Genomic DNA, 21,986 nt, shown 5'->3' with positions numbered 1-21,986 from the left:
GGTAGGCTATCAACAGGCAAATATCCTATGGCTTAATGGCTTGTGGATCCCAAGATACGCACAGCCAGACCTTATTACAGTTATCCTTTAGATCAAAGGGTTTTCACATAAATGGGGTGCAGTCTGCCATAGCAAGGAGCTGCTTCAGGCCTTCAGGATTTTACTTCTTTAAAGTTTTGGTGATTACATAATTGGTTTTTTGTAACTGGAGCTCAAAGCACTGTGTGTAGCTAATGAGCAGGTAGAAGGAGGAAAACAGCTGAAAAGCAAAGTCTTGACAAACAGCTGTGGCAATAAGTGTCAGTCCTAGCCTAAAAGGGTCAATCCCCTTATGAAACAAGCATTTAATCCTTTACAATTTTTAATTAAAAAAATCTACCAAGAAGCCTATAATACTTTCTTAAGATTTTGTCTGGGGGTGAGGAGGCCGACCACAAGTTGTTTCAGCTGAGATGCTGATCCTGTGCAAAGCCATGTTTCAGAGCTGAGGGCTCCCACGCAACCACCACCTCACAAACCGGTGGTGCAGTGGGGACCCCAGCACGTACCCATTGCCCAGAGAATTTAATTAACCACTGCATCATTAGCGAAGGCCCCACACGACGCTCTTCTGTAGCCCAGCTACACTTATGCTCCACTTCAGCATCCTCTGAAGCGGGAGAGTGAAACACACGGCTCCCGCCCAGCCCTGAGGTACTTTCCCAGCCCGTCCCCGCCAGGTCAGCATCCCCGGCCGGCAGCGGAGCTGCGGGCGAGCGCTGCCCGGGGCGCCTCTGCCCTCACCGCCCACCCGAGGGCGGCAGGGGAAGCGCCCGGCGCTGCGCCCGGGCGGAGGGAGGCGGGCAGGGCAGGCGGGCAGCCGGCTCCGCTTCCAAATACCGGCCGGTACCCGGGCAGCCGCTGCCCGGGGCGGGGACCCGGCGGGGCCCAGGCGGCGCAGCCTCCCGCGGGGGCGACAACACGGCGGCTCTCGCCGAGCATCCCGGCGGGGCTTTTGTGCCTGCCCGGGGCGGGGGCCCGACCGGTCCCCTCCCGAGGCGGTCGGCGGCGGGAGCGCAGCCCCGCGGTAGCATCCTCCCGGGGGCGGCAGGGGGGACCGGGGCACGGAGGAGCCGAGGGGCTGCGGCGGACAAAGCGAGGAAGCAGGCGGGGACCCCCTCCGCTCCGCTCCCCTTCTCTCCCCTCCCCGCGGCTCCGCTGCCGGCGGTGCCCGCGCCGCCGCCGCCAGCCCCGCATCCCGCGGCAGAGGCAGGGCCCGGCGCTGCCCCGGCCCCTTCCCCGCGGCTCCCCTACCTGTTCGGAAGAAAGCATCCACCTCGGAGTCGGGGACAGCGCCTTCCTCCGCCGCCCCTTCGGCGGGATTCATGGCTGGGGGAGAGGCGGCGGCGAGCCCGGCGGCTGGTAATATCCAGTGAGTTAGGGAGGAGGAGAGCCGAGAGAGAGAGAGAAAGAGGGAGGGAGAAGAGGAGGGAGGGAGGGATGGAGGCGCGTTTAGCAGCGATCCCCGCCGAGCGCCGCCCGGATCATCCCTTCCGCGGTGCCTGCGGGGCGGCTGCCCCGGGGCTGGGCTGCGCTGCCCCCGGGCTGCGCTGGGCGGCGCGGCCCGGGGCGGGGTGCCGGTGCCGAGCCCCGCCGCCGCCGGCCCCCTCCCCTCCACCCGCTATTGTTCCGACCTGCTCCGCTCCGCTCCGCTCCCCCCCGCCGCCGCCGCTGCCCCTCGCCGCGCTGACAGCCCGGCCCCCGGCGGCCGCCCCCGCCGCTTCCCTACCGGCACTTCCTGAGGCAGGCCGGGGCGCCGGCCGGGGCGGCTGCGGCACCCCCCGCCGCCGGGGCAGCCCCTCCGCGGGGCGCGGCCGCTCGGCGCAGCAGCGCGCCCCGGGCGGGGGCGGGAGCCCCGCTGCTGCCGGCGGGCCGGGCACAGGTGCGGGCATGGGCGCCCCGGCGGGGGGGGATCTTTTTATCTCCTACCCCCGTGCGCTCCGCAGCCGTGTTGATGGGCTTCACCCGCCCGCACCGCTGCCATGGCTCCCCTCTGATGAATAACCGCGGAGGCACGGCGCAGCGCCCGGCTGTCAGCTGGGCAGGTACTCGGGCAGAGAAAGTGAACGCCGGTCTGCTTACAGGGAAAAACATTTCTTTGTTTGGGGGTTAGGGTGGGTTTTGCTTTTTGTTTTTTGTTTTTTGTTTTTTTTTTTTGTTCATGGGCTGTGGGGCACGATTGCTTTGGAAACGATCAGTGAAACTGCATGTTGTTGCAGGTATGCCTTCATCTTTTATTCTTTACAGTCCTAGGCGACTAGAGAGCCAAAAAGGAGTTTGGAAAGCCAAGACCCTGGTCCCAGCTCAGACATTGATTCAGCTAGCTAAATGATTTTTATTTCTCTGCTATAGCTCCAATATTTGTGATTTGGGACAATAATTGTTGTCTCAAAAGGAGTGCTGTGAGGAATACTTGTTTGTACTTTGTTAGCGGCTGTGTTAAATATTATTCCCTGAGCTCAGCTATCAAGATTTCAAGCACAGACAGGCAGAGATAGACAGAAAGACAGATGCTTGCCATTTGGGCACTTCCCTTTCTTCTCCTGTTCACCTATTTGAAGTCTCACCAGCTCCTCATTCTTCTATAATCGCCTAACAGCTCTAAAACTAGCAGCCTGCTTAAGGAGAAATGTTGCTGTTCCACCTATTCAGAACACCGCTGTAAAACAGGAGTGTTACTCTCATACCTCACGGTTGTTCCATCTTTGCTACCTCTACCATGAGAAAGCAAAAGCAACCATTGGAGTAATCACCCTCTGGCTGTATTACCCTTGGATAAGCCATCCTTGCTGCAAAATCACATCTCCCACTCTCAAGAACAGGAGTCTTTTAGCTAGCGTGTCCCCGTGCCCTCAGTGTCATTATCCTGTAGGGGTAATGCTCAATCACCACTCCTTTGCCACTGAAAAACTCTGATGTTTAAGGGACTCTATAGGTGCACAGGAGGAAGTCTGCTGTAGAAGATGGGGACAAAACGTCTCCAGGAACATGGTCACCACAGAGGGACTCACTGGAGCACTTCAAAAGAGCTAAGTACCAGTCTAGTGCATCTCAGGAAAGAAAATACTCCGAATAGCAGAAATCTCAGAGCCAACTGGTTGTAAGTGGCACTGTTTGGATGAGATCTCAAACTGTCAGGTAGGTTAGCAGCTGAGGCTGGCAGAACCTTTCCTGTTTCAGCCCAGAATATTTTCGACAACAGAGCAACATGGGTTTCCTTCATCTGATCTCTTCTCAATAGAGCGTAGAGGAAGGCTGGATTTGGATGTATGCTCACTGACTAGATATATTGCACTTGATAAAAGGGCTGAAACTTTCCCTGCAGAAACTTAACTGTCAAAATGGCATTGACCAGGCAGGATGAGCACAGAGATCCCAGTCACATCTTCTCTGACCTTACTGTTTACTACTGGAATTGAAACAGAATTGAGAAGCAAATCATATGTCATGCCCGGGGACTGCAGAAATAACAGCAAACATCCTGTAGAGATCTAGCAAGCATTTAGTTTCCCTCCAGTTGCCTTATTCCCTCCCTTCTGATCTACTGCCCATTTCCCAAGCCTAACACCAGCTGTTTTTAACTGAAGCCACTTACCTTTTTATGCTTATGGATAAAAAGGGTCATTTCACTACTGTCTGCAGAAACTGTCAACACAAAAGCTATGTCCAGGCTGCCGAAGCTCATTGCAGACCTCTCTGCTGCCTCTGAGCTCACCTCCTTAGGACAAGCAGGATGCCAGGACTACCTCCATACCGGGAACGCCAGCAGTAGGGCATTCCCACAGTACAAGCACCTGATTACAATCAGTCTTTCAAGCACCGAACTTTCTTCAGTGACCATTCACCCCTTCTTTCACATCATACCGTGATGCAGAAAAGCCTTCCATCTTCTAGGCTTAAGCAAGCTGCATGATTTCAAATCCCATCTCAAGATCTCATCTCTGCATATTCACTACCCACAACCCAGATTCCCTCTCTAACCCTCATTTTCACCCAGACTCTAACGTACAGGTTGATTTGTGAGTGTGGGCTAAAGCCTTGGTAGCTGGGAAGAATGCATCTTCCTTGTGAAGCACTTTGAATCCGCTCAGGATTTGGTACAATCTGGTGGTTTTTAGAACCAAAGCATTCCTCCTTCAGGAGCATCCTTAGAAGCTAGACAGGAGTTACCCGTAAGCAGGGAAGGTTTAGCATCACCCAAAGGGAATTAATGTTGTCAATGACAGAGAAATTTATATTCCCCTTTCATTATGAACCCTGCAGGCGTGGCCTACAGCATCAGTTGTAGAAATCATATAGGCTACAGAAAACATCTTTGTCTGTATAATCTGCAATCAAACGTGTTAGAAAATGCTGAGGGAGGGAGAGCAGTTCATTTAGCTGACCTGCCATCCCGACACCTACACGGATTCCTGGTTAATGATTAAACCAGTTAAGGCACTTATATTTAACCATATAAAATACTGATATCTTCTGAAAACAAGCGATTTTTTTCTTCACAGAACAACTTCGTTAGAACAAGAATGGTCCCAGATCTCTCATACTTTGAAACAAATGGGAATTTCCACTTTTTAAAGAATAAAGGTGTTTGGAGTTTTTTTAATCCAGTTTCGTTAAAGTATATCAAGACTTAGCCATGCACTCTTGTTGTCCATCTCTGCTGTGCAAGGCACAACAAGTTTGTTCTTCTGTGCTTGTATCTCCGCTCCCCAGGGAAGCCCTGCACAATATATTCACTGTTTTCATGGCATTATCATTGAAGCAACAATCCTGCTGTCACATTTTGCACACACCTCTCTCATGCACACACCATGGCAAGGCAGGATGGGGAGTACCACATTCAGATATCAGTAAATTTTAGTGCAACCCCAGACATTGTGAGCTACTATTTTTATTAACATTGCAAGCAGAACAGAGCTGTCACTGTAAAATATCATTAACAACTAGGAATCACCATGACTTCAGTTCAAGTCTCGGCAACCAGTTTACAGTTTTTGTTGTTCAAAGAAGAGTTGTTAAATATAGAATGAAATACTTTCTGCAATGTATAATTCATTTTTTAGATATAATGCTGAAGGCACCTACAGTTTCCTTGAAAAACAAAACACAACCCCCCCCCCGTCCCCCGTCCCCCATAATTACGTAAGCCAAAATACACTGGTTTCATTGACAGACACTGCTTTAATCTTTTGCATGGCTCTACTTGACAAATATCTCAATCCCTACCAAACAACTTAGTTTAACTAGGTGCGAATGTTTTTATTTGTGACAGCCCCTAAAGCTGCTCAAAGATCAGAAACTGTCACACAGGCTTTTGATTTAAGGCCTCTGCTACAGTTGAGGTTTCCAATGGGATGGCAATAGGTGGCATCTGAGATGAAACATTTTTTAGCTAAATCTCATGAGCTTGCAAACTACAGGATGGGAGGAGGGAGAAGAATTTGAACAAGAAATCAGTAAAATTCGTCTTGCCAAGACAGCAGATCCAAGACAGGAGAAATGTATTTGAAGGCTCTAGAACAGTTGCACTGCTGGAAACAGTACAGCACTCCGAGAAAGCACATGCAACGTGGGTGTCCAGCACAGAGGATCAGGAGTCAAGTGCTGCAAACCACAGTACCTGCGCCAAGGGTTCTCATTCAAAAAGGGACAGAGAGAAAAGCCATCCTGCCAGGCTCAGCAGACGAGCTGCAGTCTGCAAGGTGCTGCAGAGACCGTTAACTTGTGCAGAAAGTCCCTCCCTTTCAGTGTCACAGCAACATCTAAATTCAGAGTGTTAATAGGTGGGATCAAAGAGAAAGCCTGAATAGCAGAGGAGGAAAACTCAAGCCTTAAAAGCACCTAAGGCTGCCTTGTTAATAAGTTATTTGCAGCTACATTCTAGGGCATGTGAGAAGAATTTTTCACACCCAGAGACCTGTTCAGACCTATGTCTAGGTATTAGAGTTGAAATTACTATGCTCTTAAATGGGACCAGGCGCAGGGGGTGGAAGTTTCCAGACGTATTCTAGACTATCAGGAATGCTGCAAGGGAAAATCTGCAAGTCCCCAGAAACACTGTGTGCAGAGAAGCCTCTAGGGCAGGATGGAGGAGGCAGAAGCCATGTTTCATATGCTTAGACTCAAATGCCCACATACATGCCAGAGATTATTTCTGCACTCAGTAGACAGCACATGCACATCAAGGTTGGCTTTGCAGCACCCAGGTATATATTTACACCCATAGGTTAGCTCTACCCTTTGCTCAGATGTGGAACAGCTGTACAGGCAGGCATAGAGCAAGCTCTAATTCCATGCCAAAGCCCTTGTCCCAGTATCATCCCTGCTATTGTTATCCTCCCCATCTGGATCAAAGCTGAAGTGGGAATGTCTACTCAGTTGCCATCTAGTCTCCTGCTTCCAGAGTCAACATTAGTTCCAATTTCCCTGAACTTGGACAGAAGGCTAAACAATAATCACTCCTCTCCAGAAACACCACTCCATCCAGAAGAAAGTGGTAACAATTAGCAAGACAATTTAAAATATATAGAGTAGTTTTATCACTGTGGCAATGCAGAGGTTTGCTAGCATCAGCAGGCAGACAAATGTGCCTCTTCCATAAGATACAGAACTGCATTTGCCACTCTGGCCACAGAAGCTTAAACTGAATTAGCAGTGAGCAGAACAGCTGATGCATCCAAGAAGATACAGGTCTTTCTCTAAGTTTACAGATACGAATCTGGAAAGAGTCAATAATGACTGAAAATCCTTTTCTCCCCGGTAACTATTTGGATACATTTGTTAAATAAGTTGCTAGGGCTAATGGATCACAGACTCCGTTAACTAATGAAAAAAAAATCTTATCACAAAGGTGGTATCCCTCAGCCAGGCTCCATTTGCTACAAGCAGGGTAGAAAACAGAAGCTTGTGCTGGCCAAGTCCACAGTGTACTTTTATGTACATAAAGAACATCGGTCTTAAGCACTGTTAAGCTGGAACATTTTATTCTAACTAAGTTTCCTGCAAACATTTAATCCTGATTCTGCAATTTTGCCAGATTCTTAGCGATACTGAGCAGTGTTTATTTACCAGGAGCTCCTAAACTCCATGCAACCTCCCAGGCAAGTTCTGCTCAGTGTAGAAAGAGTTACATAACTAGACCAGAAAAAGGAAGTATTAAATATTGAAGTGTTTGGGGAAGAATGTAAATGTACATCTTAGGTATTCAGAAAACCAATTTTAAGGTGAAGCAGGCATTAAAATTAAACAGTGGCTACTACTTTATTACCACAAGCATTCATTTCAGTGCACTTGTAGGATACTAATTTCACACATGGTTGGACATAAATACTAACCTGTTTTCCATTTCACCAGTATAAATTAGTGTGAGAAAGAAGTTTCTTCCTGGGATAAAAGAAAAGTAGTGGTGTTGTATGCAAAAACAAAACCAATGTGAGCTCAGTATATTTATTTTTTTTTTATAAAAAGTTAGAAAACTAAATGATTGGATCTCTAAATTCATTAAAGTATTTAGGCTCTGGATTCTCATAAGCCCTAGTAAACCTGAAATTAATCAGCTAATACACTAAAAGTATCCTTAGGACATCAAATGATTCATGCATTCCTATTGAATCAGGTGGTGTCATCTTTGACAACCTTTCAAAATCTCCTAGACCTCCTTACTACAAACTACACTATACAGTCCTCATAAATCCTGCCAGCAATCTCTACAGACCCTATACCCGGCAGCTGTCTGTCCTGCTCAGTGCTTTACAGTACCTGTAACACTGAAAATGTACATTGTAATGTTCACACCAGACTCCACCCAGTAACTGGAATGTCTTTTCCCAAATTACCCAAATGAATAAGGTTAATCAAATAAATTTTGCTTTGTTTTTAAGTGAACATCATGGTATCGCTCATGTAACAAATTTGGATAAGTCTTATCTGCAGAGCCTCACATGAGGAACTGTCACAAGATGTCCCTCAGTTGTTTGTGGGGTTTTTTTGTGCTGGTTTGGATTCTGTATTTTTTTGAAAACGGAATTAGTATTACTGAAGGCAGCAATCAGTAAATTAGTGAGGGCAAATCTGATGCACCGGAGTCGTTCAGTGACTTTGAGTTTTCACTCACACCCCTGCAAGCACAGCCAGCCGTTCTTTCCACTAGAGCTCAGGGGCAGTCATAACTCTTCCTGACACCAGGAGCAGGGGTCGGTTATTCAGCAGCTCCCTGCTCTCCAGTAACTACTCTCCAAAGAGCTTTAAGAGTCTTGCTAAGCAGATCTCCTCTTCCACCACTTTCCCCAGATATCTTTTCAGCCTGGCTTACAGCTATGGCTGGGCAGTTTCCAGATATTCTCCTTCATTTATTGTCCTTTTGGCTTTTTCTTTTCCACCTAATAGCAGGTCTCCTTTCTCTGCTGCCTATAAACAGAGGTTCACAAGGACGGAGAGGAGCTCCAGCCTCCTCCCAATATTGTTTGCTACAGACAAGTGTGAAGGAGGGAAGGTATTGGGATACTGGGAGTGCAAGAGAAGCATATGTGACTGCAACCAAAGACTAATAACTAGGCAAGGAGGAAGATGTGTCCAACCAGCCCCATCCTTGTGCTTCCCACCCCCCTTGGGCTGAGGGCCAGCCTTCTACCCCACTCCACAACGATTACAGACCTGGCACTTAGCTGCTTGCAGTAGTACTTCAGATCTCACACAGCTCAAAGCCCAGCTTAGCTCTGAACTTTAAAAGTAGGTCTCTACTGCCACCACATCTTGCTCAGGGTATCTTACACTTTCCATGCATTAAAAGGTCAGGGATGGATTCCCATGGTTCACAAGGAGACCTAGACAGACAGACAGGGATAATAATGTGCATATGGTAATACTGGAGATTCCTGATGAGGTTTGTGCCAGTTCCGACAACTGCAGATATGAATGTTTTTCACCCTACAAGATATGCTTCAGTGGCAGAACATTCAAGGAAGAACCTCAGTACTACAGAGAGGCTCAAAAGTCTCTGTATAAGTTGCATTTTCAGTACAAATTGCCACTTTGATATTGGTATTTTTAGTTCCAGTGCTGATGGGACCAAGATTCAGGCAGAATTGCAGATCTGGTGTGCTGAGAGCTTAGAAGGAGATAAAATTAGGAACCAGATGGGAAGTCACAGATGCTACTGTTCTGCAGAAGGGGCAAGACAGTATCTGAAGATACTATTTGCAAAACAATGTTGTTCCTAGCCACTGTGACACTTGGTCTGAAAGGGAGGTCATTTATATGACAGCAGGTAAGGCTGACATACTTTCTGTAGTAGAAGAGCTGCCTTAAAGGTAGGTATTTCTACAGCCCAGTCTGTCAGTCTGATAGAGGCTGGTATCAAAATTGCCCTCCAGGGAAGCTGTGCTATAAATTCTTAAGGACCACACATGATTCTGAATATCTTTGAAAACATAATGCCTCACAGCTGCTGGAGCTGAAGTACTCCCTTCCTTCAAAGGGTAAACCTTCAGTGGTCATCTGGATCTGTTTAGAAGCACTGATATCTGCTAAAAGGAAGCTCTCTGTATCGTTATGACTGATATAACGAATCTAGAAACCGTACACAAGTACCAACCATCTTCCTTTCTTTGACTATGTCATGTCAGCTCTTCCCTGTACTCTGGTGAACATCTGGAAGAGACCAAACCCATGCTATGCTATGTTAGCACACTTTATTTCACAGACAGCACTACACAGCTCACGATCCAGAGCTGCAAGAAGTCCAAGCTATAGGCCACAGGCCATCTGGCTACCAAGATCCAAAGTCTTTGGACCAAGCCTCTTTGGTCCTGGTAGAACAGGGTTTTTTACCAGCAGACCTGGTGTATAACACAGGCAGAAGTCTACAAAGGCCTTCATACACTATCTTGTCAGTGATTAAAGAAAGCATAACTCATTTCATCAGGACTTCATTTCTTGGGTTGAGCTGTCTGGGGCAGCAGCAGGGAGCTCAGGATACCAAACAAATACCCAGAAAGAAAAAGCTGGGCAACCTTTCTTCTTTCAGTGCAAGGCAGAGTTGGGCTAGTATCAGTTTTTAATATCTAATAAATTTGCTGTAACACATAGCTTTGGTAAAACTGACTGAAACAATTCTGCTAGAAATAATGAGAAAGAATTCAGAATGTTTTGCTTTCAAAATTTGACATTTTGACTCCCTATCTGAAAATGTTTGGGTTTTTTTTTTTTTCTTCAGAGATTTTTGTTTTAAATGGTTGGGGGTTAAAGACAAGCCAAGTATTCTGAAAGTGAAACAAATACAGGGTGCCTGTGCAGCTCGAGCAGTACAGCTACTGGAAAAACTCTGAACCTGTGGACATGCAGTACATGCTGAGTGATATTCAGTCTGGTATGTAGCCAAAGAAAAAATACTTTTACTCCGGTGCCAAAACCAGAACAACAAATATATATTAGGTATAAACAAATATTGGGAGTAAGGATTCTTAGATTCAAATCCAAGGTTTCTTTGTGCTGTGAACTGTGGCCTTCCAGAGAACAATTACCCCTCTAAATAATAATTAACCTATCTGCAACAGGGCTATAGTGTGTTCTTACCTTCAGGGAAAGGCTAAATTCATTATGGTTCAGTGAAATATTCTTAGATCTACAGCTGAATGACACAATACTTCAGGGTGAATTTTACTCCTATGAGAACCCTTGGAAGATCCTTTGCACAGAGGGGAATTCCACATTCCCATTTATGGTGGGTGGTATAGAGCTATAGTAGGATATTTTGGTGCCCAAAAGACACACATTCCCCTTCCAGCTTCTGTTTACTCCTCCCAGCCGGCACTGCAAGCACAGCCTGGGCCACAGCTACATTGGTTCCCATTTGCTCACAGGAGCGACACCCAAAAACCAGCCACCCTTGCTCCTAGTCTGATGTTCTGCAAGTGCTAAATAATATCTGATTGCAAGTTCTGCCAGGAGAAGCTTTTATCTCAAAGATAAATCTGTTCATCAGTTATAAAATGGAACAGCACAACATGACAAATGAATTTAAGATTCAAATGTCAATATTATAAACATACACGGCTTTCCTAGGCAACAGAAGTAAACACTGCAGTCATTATTATCACTCTTGCAGTCAAATATCATTTGAAATCCATGAATTCATATTTGTTTATATGTAATGGCATTTTAATCCTTTTATTTTAATCTCTTACGAAGGCCTTACTTCCTGCTCCCTTTATATACATGTATATATACACGCATATTTGGGTTCATTCTCCCCAGTCGATGGAAAGGAGAGTTTCACACACACTTCTTTATATATATATATATATATATATATATATATATATATATATTTAAAGTGTGAGGAACTGAATTAAAATTAATTTTGGCAATAAAGATTAAAGTTCTCTACTAAATATTTTTCTTTATTTATGAATGGATACTATCTTGTGTAACTTATTAGACTATATAGGTTTTCTATGCCTTGTATCTGCAACACTGGCACAAAAACAGCATTTAGTTTTAGTCAGTAGTGTACATAAGTGTTATAAGTCTACTATTGACTTCAACTGTGGAACTGCCAGGCCCGGTAAAATTAGAAGCAAGAGTCCCTCTAACAGCAAGGAGACCAGATTTCTTCCAAATGCTTTTCAGTCTGATCAGTATAAGATGTTTTTATTGCTGAAAATCTCAGGTTCAAATACTACTATCAGCACAGCTCATCATCCATTTAGACTGTGAAACTGGAACTAATCTTAGGAAGTTTAGTCAGGAGTAATTTCTCTTACTTGAATTAGAATCAACATTTGTTGCATTCTATATGTTTTCAGTAAAGGATATTGTTCAGAAAATTATCCTTCCACTCTGTACTAATGTGCTCCAGGATCTCCCCCACTACTTTCTTCTGCATCACTTATTAGACCTTGCACTACTCACGATAACACCAAATTCTTACACTCGAGAAGTTGCAGCTAATTCAGAATTCATCAGTGCACATGAGCCTCTTAAATTATTTCCCCTGATGCATTATCGTGTGTTTATCTTCACTGAATTTCATTTGCCATCATATTGCCCAATCATCCAGTTTTATTAAATCCTTCCAGGCATCCTCCCAGTCCTCCATACTTTCTTGCTTGGTTTCACCACCTCATTATTCAATTAATCTTCTAGATCATTATGAAGTGTATTGAAAGGTATAGTCTCTACACTACAAAGTGATTATTCTTAAGATTGAATTGGATTTTGCTGTGTTACATTTAGTGGGGCAAGAAACACAACCATGAAAGCATGAGAAAAATACTCCAACATACATCCCTAAAGAAAATGAAAGCTAGATGGACTTCCCATCCTCACCAGGGGCTCAGTGGTTTGTCATTCCAGGCCCAATAACACTTTCTGTGGTTTATGGCATGCTAACAAAACAGCACACACTTAAAATAGAGCCTGATGCTTCCAACCCTCCAGTGCAAGGGAGCTGAATATCCCCACTGCATCAGCGGTACCTGTGTTTGCTTTAGTCCTCCTTGTATCTGGGAAGAGCACCATAAGCTGATACTGCTCACTGACATGTTCTCCTTGCTTCTAGGAGCTCTTGCCATCTCCTACAAATCCAGGTGGGGAGAGGGAGATAAGCGAGAAGAAAAAGAGGAGGGAAGGAAAGCATCACCACACTGGGATTACACCAAGAGCCTGGCAGACTTAGGCACTCCACTCCCATTAGAGTTCTGTAGAAGTTAAGTGCCAAAGAGCATGAAAATAATTTCAAAAATCCCTAAATAAATGACTATATCTGCCACACTTCACCAAGGTGTGGAGCTGCCTCCTTGCTATGCTATAGTTTTGTCCGTAACAGTGTGGGTGGACATTTTTAGACACTAACATCAGGCAGAGGAGCTACTGACTCAGAATCTGCTGTGAACTTTCAACTAACAGGAGTCAACTCCAAAGTCTCCCTCTGGAAAAGAGTTTTCCGCAGCCTCTGAGAAACTGATCCATGAAAAGTTTTCAGAAACCTCCAGCTGAACCTACCCAACAGACGTTGCTTTCTGTACACCCCTCAACCAAAGACACACACTTCTTCAGAGCCCAGTATAATTTTCATAGAAGTCAACAGAAAGACAGTTCAAGCTCCAGGGCTGTCACTTCCTTATTCATTTTGGAAATACTCTCAGCTAAAGCAGAACTGCCATTGGCCTTCTTCCAGATTTCAAACAGAGAAGAACTGCAGGGTTTGACTCTTATTTGTAGTTTCTGATTCTTCAGGGCAACACTTTCTGTTTCCCTGCAATTGGCAGTTCTCTAGCCATGCTCTTAGAAATCTCATTTCCCATCTTCTTCTCTATTATCTTAATGAAAGACGAAGTATCTAAATAAAAAAATGAAGTTGGGGGTTGATCAGTAAAACTCAACAACTGTGTGACGGAGTTGTCAGCAGTAGGCGGAATGGCTTGATGACCCAGAAGTTCCTTCCCAGTCCTGTGCCCTTCTCTGCCTTCCAATTACACTGTCCACAAGGGAGAAACAGGGTAGCTCTGGTCAGGAGGAATGCATTGAACATGAACACAAAGATTTGGATTTTTTTTTTTTTTTGCCTTAAAGGTATTTTGCCATTTATAAGATTTTAAATACTACCATATTTTCATATATAAAGCCTCGGGGTGATTCGCACATATATGAGTGACTGTGTGTGTGCACACACACACACATTCTTATACACACACAGGAATCTCTGGATCTTGTAACAATTCTGCTATGGATTTGCAAAATGACCCCAAGCAATTCACAGTTCTGTGCCTCTCTTTTATACTTCTGTAAAATGGTTATAGTGATACTTATTTGCCTCACAGGAGTGGCAAGGAGCCCTGGTTCCAGCTTATAGTGTTCCGAGATGCTCAAGGAGTGCTAAAGAAAAGTGGAGAGTTAATTGGTTCATAAATTGTCAACCTTGAGGTCATCCTCTAGGTTAAAAATAGCTTTAATAAGTCAGTTCTTTTTGAGTTAACACAGAAAAAGGCAATTACTTATGACAAGGTAGGAAGTTGTGTTGTTTTTTTTTTTTTCTGAAATGTACCCAAACACTAATTAGTGTGTAAACATTTATTACAAACTACCACTCTTTGGAGACCTGCAAACAAACTTCAGTACAATCCTAACAAACGCCACAGAACAGACTGCAATGCACATATCACATACACTTTTTGTAACATATTATTGTAATACTAATTGCTTCAAGACATTATGATGTAATTATAACACCGTTATGGAGACAAAACAATGTTTCCATGGTTCTATCAAGATGATGCGATGATACTAGAATGAAACAATGTCAGTGTGCACATATGGAGGCAACACTGGATTGTCAAAGTGAAATGAAAGGACAATGCTGTGAATCGCTGATGAGCAACCTTTAACAGGAAAATCAAAGTGACACCAACACAAGTCTGCAAAGATGGCATGATGTCCAAATTAAATAAAACAAAATCAGAGACATTTCATTTAAATCGTGTTATTAACAAGACCCATTTATGCATTTGTGATTCAGCTTTTTAAATGAGTCAGTTACAATAAATGACAATGTTTTGACAGTTCATCTTGAATGGCAAGAGGATCATTCTGAGCCCTGAGCCTTCCCCCCCCCCCCCCCCCATCACCTTCCAAAGAGATTATAAAGTGCATTTCTGGTAAGAAGAGTGGTTTCATAAAGACAGCACTCTGGAGATCAATATTTATTCATTCTCAGTGACCACCAGAGAAAAGTGCTATTCCTACATTTTTTTGCCTATAATATCTCATTTTTACTGTAATATCTAGAGACCGAGCTAAGATCAGAGCCTTATCTTGCCACATACTATCTACGCTGTATGTGCAGACAGTCCCTGGTTTGGAATAGTTTGCAGCTGGAACAGCAGAGGAGAGTTTCAATCTAAATATTATATTTTAAGGAAAAATAGTCTTCCAAAACTCAAAATTTACCCATAGAAAAATTCCAGATTTGCCTACTTTCTTTTTTTCTTCCATTTTATGATGGAAAAATCCAAATTTGTTTGTTTGTTTCTTTCTTTCAGGCCAAATTCCTCACCCCTCCATTTTCACCTAGAGATTAGTCCTCCAGCCTGAACCTCCCATGATGTTTCACACCTCTGCCCTAAATAAGCCACCACATGTTGCAGAAGCCGATCTGTTCAGAAATCCCAACCCATATAGGAAAAATATCCTTCCTGTAACTGTACTGAAGTGAAGATGGTGCAGAAGCTGCAATTCAGACCAGCATTTAGGCACATTTCTGTTCTCAGCTGCATCATCCAGACCTGTGCATCTGGAGAGGCGCCAGTTTGAACCCTACACTGGTGTGCAGCCACTGCATCCTCCCACAAAAACTTCAGCTGACACATCAGTGCCAAATGCATCCTCCTCCTCCTCCTTTTCAAGAGGCTCTTTCATGTAAGGAAATACATTGTACTATACAGAAATCTTTCTCAAGTGACCACCCAAAGGATTAGTGAAAATGGTTTGCCCAGTAATGGCATTGATTTTTATTTGACCTGCAGTTAAAGTCCAGTCTGGGAAGGCTGATGTATATATTACAAATAACCTGTAAGGCACATTGCACTGAACAGAAGTCTTAAGACACATCCTGTAGTAAGATGCCTTTTCCCAAATCATTTCCTAATTTTTCTGACTGCCTCCCGCTTAAGGGTCGTTTGGTTGAACAAAGAGATGCTGAACCTCCGTCACCTCTCCCACTCCCATTTGAGTGTGCAGAGGATCCAGCGTGCGCATCCTGGAACCTCACAATTTCCATAGCAACACCAGAAGGGTCTTGTTAACCACAGGTAGCACAAACACTCACAAAGGTTTTAAACCATTCTGCAAGCCTTGAAAGGAAGGTGCCAAATACACTGATTATAATTTAAAATTCCTGATAAGACCATAATTTTAAGGTAGCAATTGACAAAGGAAATCTCTTTCAGGTGGAAACAGGATCGCTGTTCAGCTCATCCAGCTGTATTGTAAGACAACTCCCTAAGTAAAATTTTCTGCTTCTTGTAAAATAAAGTATTATTTTAATAGTTAATATGAATCATGAGGGAAACTTTACTACAAAAAAGACCACATCATTTCATCTAGTTAATTGTTGTTTTGCTATACATCTGCTATATAAAGCTATAACACAACTGACAGATCGCCAAAGAGAAATAGAGCAGCAATGGTGCTATTGCTCCCTCTACTGTAAATACTCATTTTTTCTTATTACAGGTGATACAATCCAAGTCATTAAAAATAATTCAACTAATCAAGAAAAACAACAACAAAAAAATCATGTTTTCAGAATGGCATAACCAAATTATTATGTTCCCTAGCAATGCAGTGGAAAGAATATCCAAAGAAATAAGATGCCTTTTTTTTTAATATATAAAAACCCAGCAAGTTATCTGTAAGTTTTAGTTCTAGCTGTAGTCATAGGTAAGCATTAAATGGATAGTTGCATCGATTACCTTAAAAAAATAGACACATGAGCAAACCTTTCTGCCACTGATCACACTCTTGCTTCCTATCGGCAAAGGGAAAACAGAAATAATAAGCACCCAGTGAGACGTATTTTGACCTTCTGAACAGTCTCCCATTATGAACATCGGCACTGAGGAATTCAGGGAATTAATCAGGGAGAGTGGAAAATAAACAAGAAGGTGATTCACGAGGAGATTTACCGGGCTGAACTTTATGTGCGTGGGAAAGCAGATTATTGAACAACGCACAGCCTTCCATTACCAGAACTGCCTTATTTCTCAGCTCAGGAACCAAACGCGCTCATTGCTGAGTTGCCGGGCTTACACAGAAAGTCTTCAAACAAACTCTGATCCTCTGTCAAAGACCAAAGAGGCTGAACGTAATTTTGTCCAAACCATCTAAAAATAGATCACTATTGAGCAGAGGACAAAAAAAAGTTGCCTCAGCACCAAATTGCTCTCTTCAGAGGCTTTATTCCTTTGCAACTAGCGATTTGTAATTTAAGAAAAAAGCCTCTTCCATCTTTTCTGCAATATTATAGTAATAGAGAATGAGAATGTAGCCGTTAGATTTTTAGTACAAAATTCCTGCTGGGAGGCAATTTAAAATTGCCTTCCCTCTTTCTCAGTCCTTGCTATGGCTCAAAGCAATCAGCAGCAAGGGGAGTCCAGCGCAGAAGGGGCCAAGGGCAGGCATACACCGGAACGTAACCTCTGGACCTGGCTGGCATTTGCACAGGCAGCATCATCTTTGACAAAGATCCCCAAGATCCACAGAACAGAGAAGATTCATACACCTCCAAATTTCCCAGCTATTTAGAGAGCAATTTGAAAGTTAATTGTTCTTTAATCCTTTCTCTAAAATATTTCTTTACAGGAAGGAATGAGATAACTTTCATTGTATACTAATTTTAGTTACACAGGATAAGGCTCCTCAGCTGATTTGTTTTAACACCCTCTCCACTCTTCAGTTTAGACAAAGCCCCTCTTCTTGTTTTACCACCGATGGAAATCAATAGAAAAATCCTCACCAATTTCACAGAGCTATGGATCAGATCTTTGCACTCTGCAGCCTTTAAGGATCTGAAATCATGACAGTATTTTAACATACAGAATTTTTTTCTTTTGTGCAAGAAAGCATGTCTCAGGCACTTTGGGGAGTGTGTTTCAAGTGTCTTATTCACTCTGTGCTCTGCTGCTTGAGGAAGCATATGGCTCATTGTGTTTCAAGTCCCATAAATCTGCATTAGTTTAAAATACATGAATGTGAATCATTAGCCTAAGATTTCAGAGCTAGTAAAAGAGAACACAAGTTCAATATCACTTCTAAGCATTTCTGAATTTGACATTATCATGACTGAGAATAAGAAACACCACAGCTGCATATTTAAAGTGTGTCACTGACCACTCTTAGGACAGCTTCTTCTAGGGATAAAAACTTCTTTTAAAGTTCAAAAGCATTTTATTTTTTTTTCTTTTGAATCTTCACGGACAAATAGCTTGTGAAGATTACATATACCCAAAATAGCAGCACCATCACTTGAATCTAATTAAAACCATTTGTCAGAAACATATTTTAAAATTCAATGAGACCTGTACAGTCAGCCTTGAGTTCAAACTACAATTATCCTGCCCTGTGTATAATTAGAATCACAGGGATTAATGAGCACATACAATTACACATTTTTTTTCTTCCACCCATGTTTTTAATTTTAGAGGAGGAAGGAAGGAAGTCATTGAGGAAGAAGGTAAAAAACTGAAATAAAAGGAAAAGTAGTGTATTTCAGACCACACTGAAGTGAAAAGCATCTGCAGAGAATAATGGGCTTTTGGTGTGAAAGAAAGAATTGGCAAAGTTTGGAAATATTTCCAAAACTTTTACTGCTAAACGTTCTTCATGACATGGCCAGAAAGATTTGGGATTCAGGTGTGCTTGTCTCTAGACACAAGGATTATTGTCTTAAGTTAGCCTTGAAAGTTCTAGATGTTTAACCACCGATTGACAAAAGCCATTTATTTCAAGTAAAGAGAAAACACACATTAAAATACAAGGAGGCAAGATAAAATTCCTTCTTTACATGCACCTCCTTTCCACTTTGTTTATTCCTTATCTAAAAGCAAGAAACAATGAAAGCGAGACGTAATGCCAAGGTGGCTTTTCACTACCTTAATGCGCCTCCTGCGCCAGGCTTTTACCAAAACCTTACAGCTATTCCAGCCCTTGCTCTATGTTGGGTCACAAGAGACAGAACAGCTAAAAAAATAGCAAGCCCTTACCAAAACCTCTCTCCCCCATCATAATTTATTAACTCACCTGACATTTCTCCCATGATAGATTAAAGGTGGGGCAGCAATGGGCTGCTCCAGCTGCTCCACATCACAGAGGATGAGCAGAACTAAATAAGATAAAATGCAAAGATCCTACATCTTAAATTACACTGCTATCACAAAAGAGAGATGGTCTGCAAAGACAAGGAGTATCTTTCTTTTTTTAGTTCAGCAGATATAATTGGGAAACACGAGATATGCTTTTGGGTGCATATGTCTTCCTTCAGGCTGTTGCAATACTTTTCTTTAAAGAGAGGTTTGACGTTCCCCAAAATATGCCTGTTTTTCCCAGTCGTACCATCTGACCTAATAAAATGTAGCACGTTTTGCTACACCATTTGCCTTGTTTATCCCTTAGGTTGGATCATCACAGCTACAACACTGTAATGCTATGGCAAGATTGAATTCTACATTTGTTGTTAGCTTAGCAGCAAGTTGGGCAAGCACTGGCACCCTTTCATCACTCAGAAATAGTTCTCAAACAATAATCTTAAAAGATTTCCAGACACAAAGAAGTCTGTGGTGATAAGAAAAGAAACCTCCATGTCAGGTATATGTCCAAAGCTCAGGACTCCGATTTAGTCATCACGACTGCTGTTTTAATTCATAGGTGCTATGCCTTATCAAGGCTATGCCTTTTCATGGCTTCATACCCCTTCTCTTAACCTGATCCAAAGCTTGCCTTTTCACTGGCTTTTCATGGACTCTGGGTACAACTAAATTAACTAATCTGATTCAGTCAATAAAGGATTTGTCTCTCACTGGCATCATACAGCCTGCTTCACTTGCTTTTCCCTGAGGAGATGCTCCTTTAAAGGCTCGATGAAGACTGAACCCACAGTACATGAAGTGTGGATATGCAGATTCCTTATGTTTTCATAGCTTTCTCCCATATACATAATATATGGTGCTTGCACGGTGTGGGCAGAGCTATGCTACTGACAACTTGTCTTTACAACAAATGCCTCTATTTGCTGTAAGAAATCCAACCACTTTTTGCAAAGCAAAAGATGGAAAAAAGCAGACTGGCTGCAGCTAGGCTAAATACTCTGAACAACAGCGGCATTTTTTTTTTTTAGTTCAATCAACAGTAGTTTCCTTCTGATTTTCACTGCCAAGTCATTTCCTCCTGTGGTCATTACGTTGTTATTTGTACAGTTAGCTGCTTTACAGGAGAAATAGAAGACACTGCTCCTTTCACCAGTGTCAATAGGCAATGGGAGGACCGCACCGCAGACCTGTGAGGATGGACTCACACGAAGGGGCTTTGTGCAGGCACATTTGATTGCCTTTCCAGTGCCAGAAGAGAAATCAGGCTCTCATTTTCAAATGATCCAAAAGAGAAAAGTGACAAATAGCACAGGGCAGACAAAAGAAGGGCTGAGCTCTGTAACGACATGATTACATGATTCTCTAGTTTTACTGTGTGTTCAAATACATCAGATCTTTTTCTAAATTAAAGCTGTGATTTAGTAGCCTTCCTGACTAGTAAACAACCGCTATATAGCAAGATTTGTCTGTTACTTAAGTATCAGTATGAGACTCTATTTTTCCCTTGTTAGCAATTGAAGGCAGTTGCTAAAATTTCTGGCTCCTTGCTTTTAAGCATTAGCTGGTTTTGTCAGTGCTTCTCTGCTGGCAGGACCCCAGCTTGTGCCCCTTTGACCGCTTCATCTTCGAAGGGCAGGACTCGCCCCACTGGGGTGGTCTTTCTCTCCCCCACCATGCGGCTCAGCACCAGGGTACCCCAGGGCTCCTCTCCCAGCACTGCCTCCACCTCCCAGCGGCCCCACAGCAACCTGCTGCACCCCAGCCACCACCCTGGTCTACCTCTTCCCCTGAGCCCCATTTCAAGCCTTAATCTTTCTTCCAGGGAATTGTAATTTAAGTTTAATACAAAACTTTAAAAAGAACCTTATTTGATTTCATCTTGTTTAGGGAAAGGTAGGAGACAGATTTTCTGGACTTAAAGGATTTATTATCATAAGTACCTGAGTCGGTAAAGACTTTCATTAAAATACTCTTCAAGGTCATGAAAAGGCAAGGTTTTATTTTATTTTCACTACAAATTTTGCAGTCATGTTGCATTTCTTCTTGCTTATCTAAGAGAAGCTTCAGAGTCTTTCTAAACCTTAATTACATTAAAATAACATTGTAAGAATTAAGTCATAACAATTTGATCATGAGGGGTCAAATGGAGAAAATTAACAGGCTATTTGCAAGGCAATGGCCATTTTTTTTCAGTCTGCCAATGTTTCTCCACTAAATATTTTGTCTGCTTATTCTTTTTGTGATAGTGAATAACCAATTCTGTTCTTGATTTTTGTGATACTGTTCTCTTCAACCTCCTTTGTGCTACATGCACACACAGGTACGTCTTCTACAAAATACTCCACTGAGATGCTCACCAGGTAAAAATCATTAGAGTCATCACTGGAGGGGAATAACACCTCCTGCACATGCACATGAAGTCCTCCCATTTTATTGCCCATATTTACCATCAGAATAGTTTGAGGGTTTTTAGCAGTACAAGGATTCAGACTATTATTTCCACCTTTCTTTCAGGATGCCTGATTCTTCACCAGTTTTTTTCCACTTTAATCAGTTTTCTTTTAAGTATCTCAAGAAACTAGGTTTTCCCATGAAGCACATTCTGCTGGCATTTTATTACATTGGGTTATGTTCAAAACTGAGTCACACCCTTAAAAGAAAGTCCTGTGGAGATGCTAAAGGACCTGCTTCAAAATTTAACAATACCACTGACTTCTTTTTACTACCTTTGAGGCCTCTCTGCAGCCTGCATGCCAGATAATTTATTCCATCAAATTTTCAATATTTTGTGACTGAGGCTGATTTCAGTATTTCTCTGCTGCTGTATCATAGCTTACATATTTCCCTTGTTAGTGGACAAAACACTGCGGGGAAGGAGGGTGAACTGGAGGTCTTCTGCCATTTACATTAATGGCACTAAAACTGCAAAGATATTAATATTGTTATTCAGTTCACTGAAACAGTCTGGAATCTCATCAATAATTATGATTTAGTGAGCACAGCCTATTTTAAAACAATACATTTTCTCTCTTGGCACCCTCTTTCTTTTTTCCAGAGAAAACACTGTGTCTATGCCTAATTTTTCTG

The 21,986-nt window shown here is 43.0% G+C and overlaps 1 protein-coding gene across 1 annotated transcript in view; it reads right to left on the bottom strand.

Annotated features, from left to right (window-relative positions):
* KALRN (kalirin RhoGEF kinase) overlaps window positions 1–1,366 on the bottom strand; it is a gene marked incomplete at its 5' end in the record, with an annotated part of 528,347 nt that extends 526,981 nt beyond the window's left edge. The window contains one exon of the mRNA XM_082311480.1: window positions 1,294–1,366. Within this exon, the coding sequence (XP_082167606.1) occupies window positions 1,294–1,366 (73 nt within the window). The remainder of the gene's footprint in view (window positions 1–1,293) is intronic.
* Between the last annotated feature and the right edge of the window lie 20,620 nt (window positions 1,367–21,986).

This window comes from Platalea leucorodia (assembly GCF_965183815.1).
Source record: "Platalea leucorodia genome assembly, chromosome: 5".
NCBI classification, from domain to species: domain Eukaryota; kingdom Metazoa; phylum Chordata; class Aves; order Pelecaniformes; family Threskiornithidae; genus Platalea; species Platalea leucorodia.
This window is presented reverse-complemented; position numbering and strand designations above follow the sequence as displayed.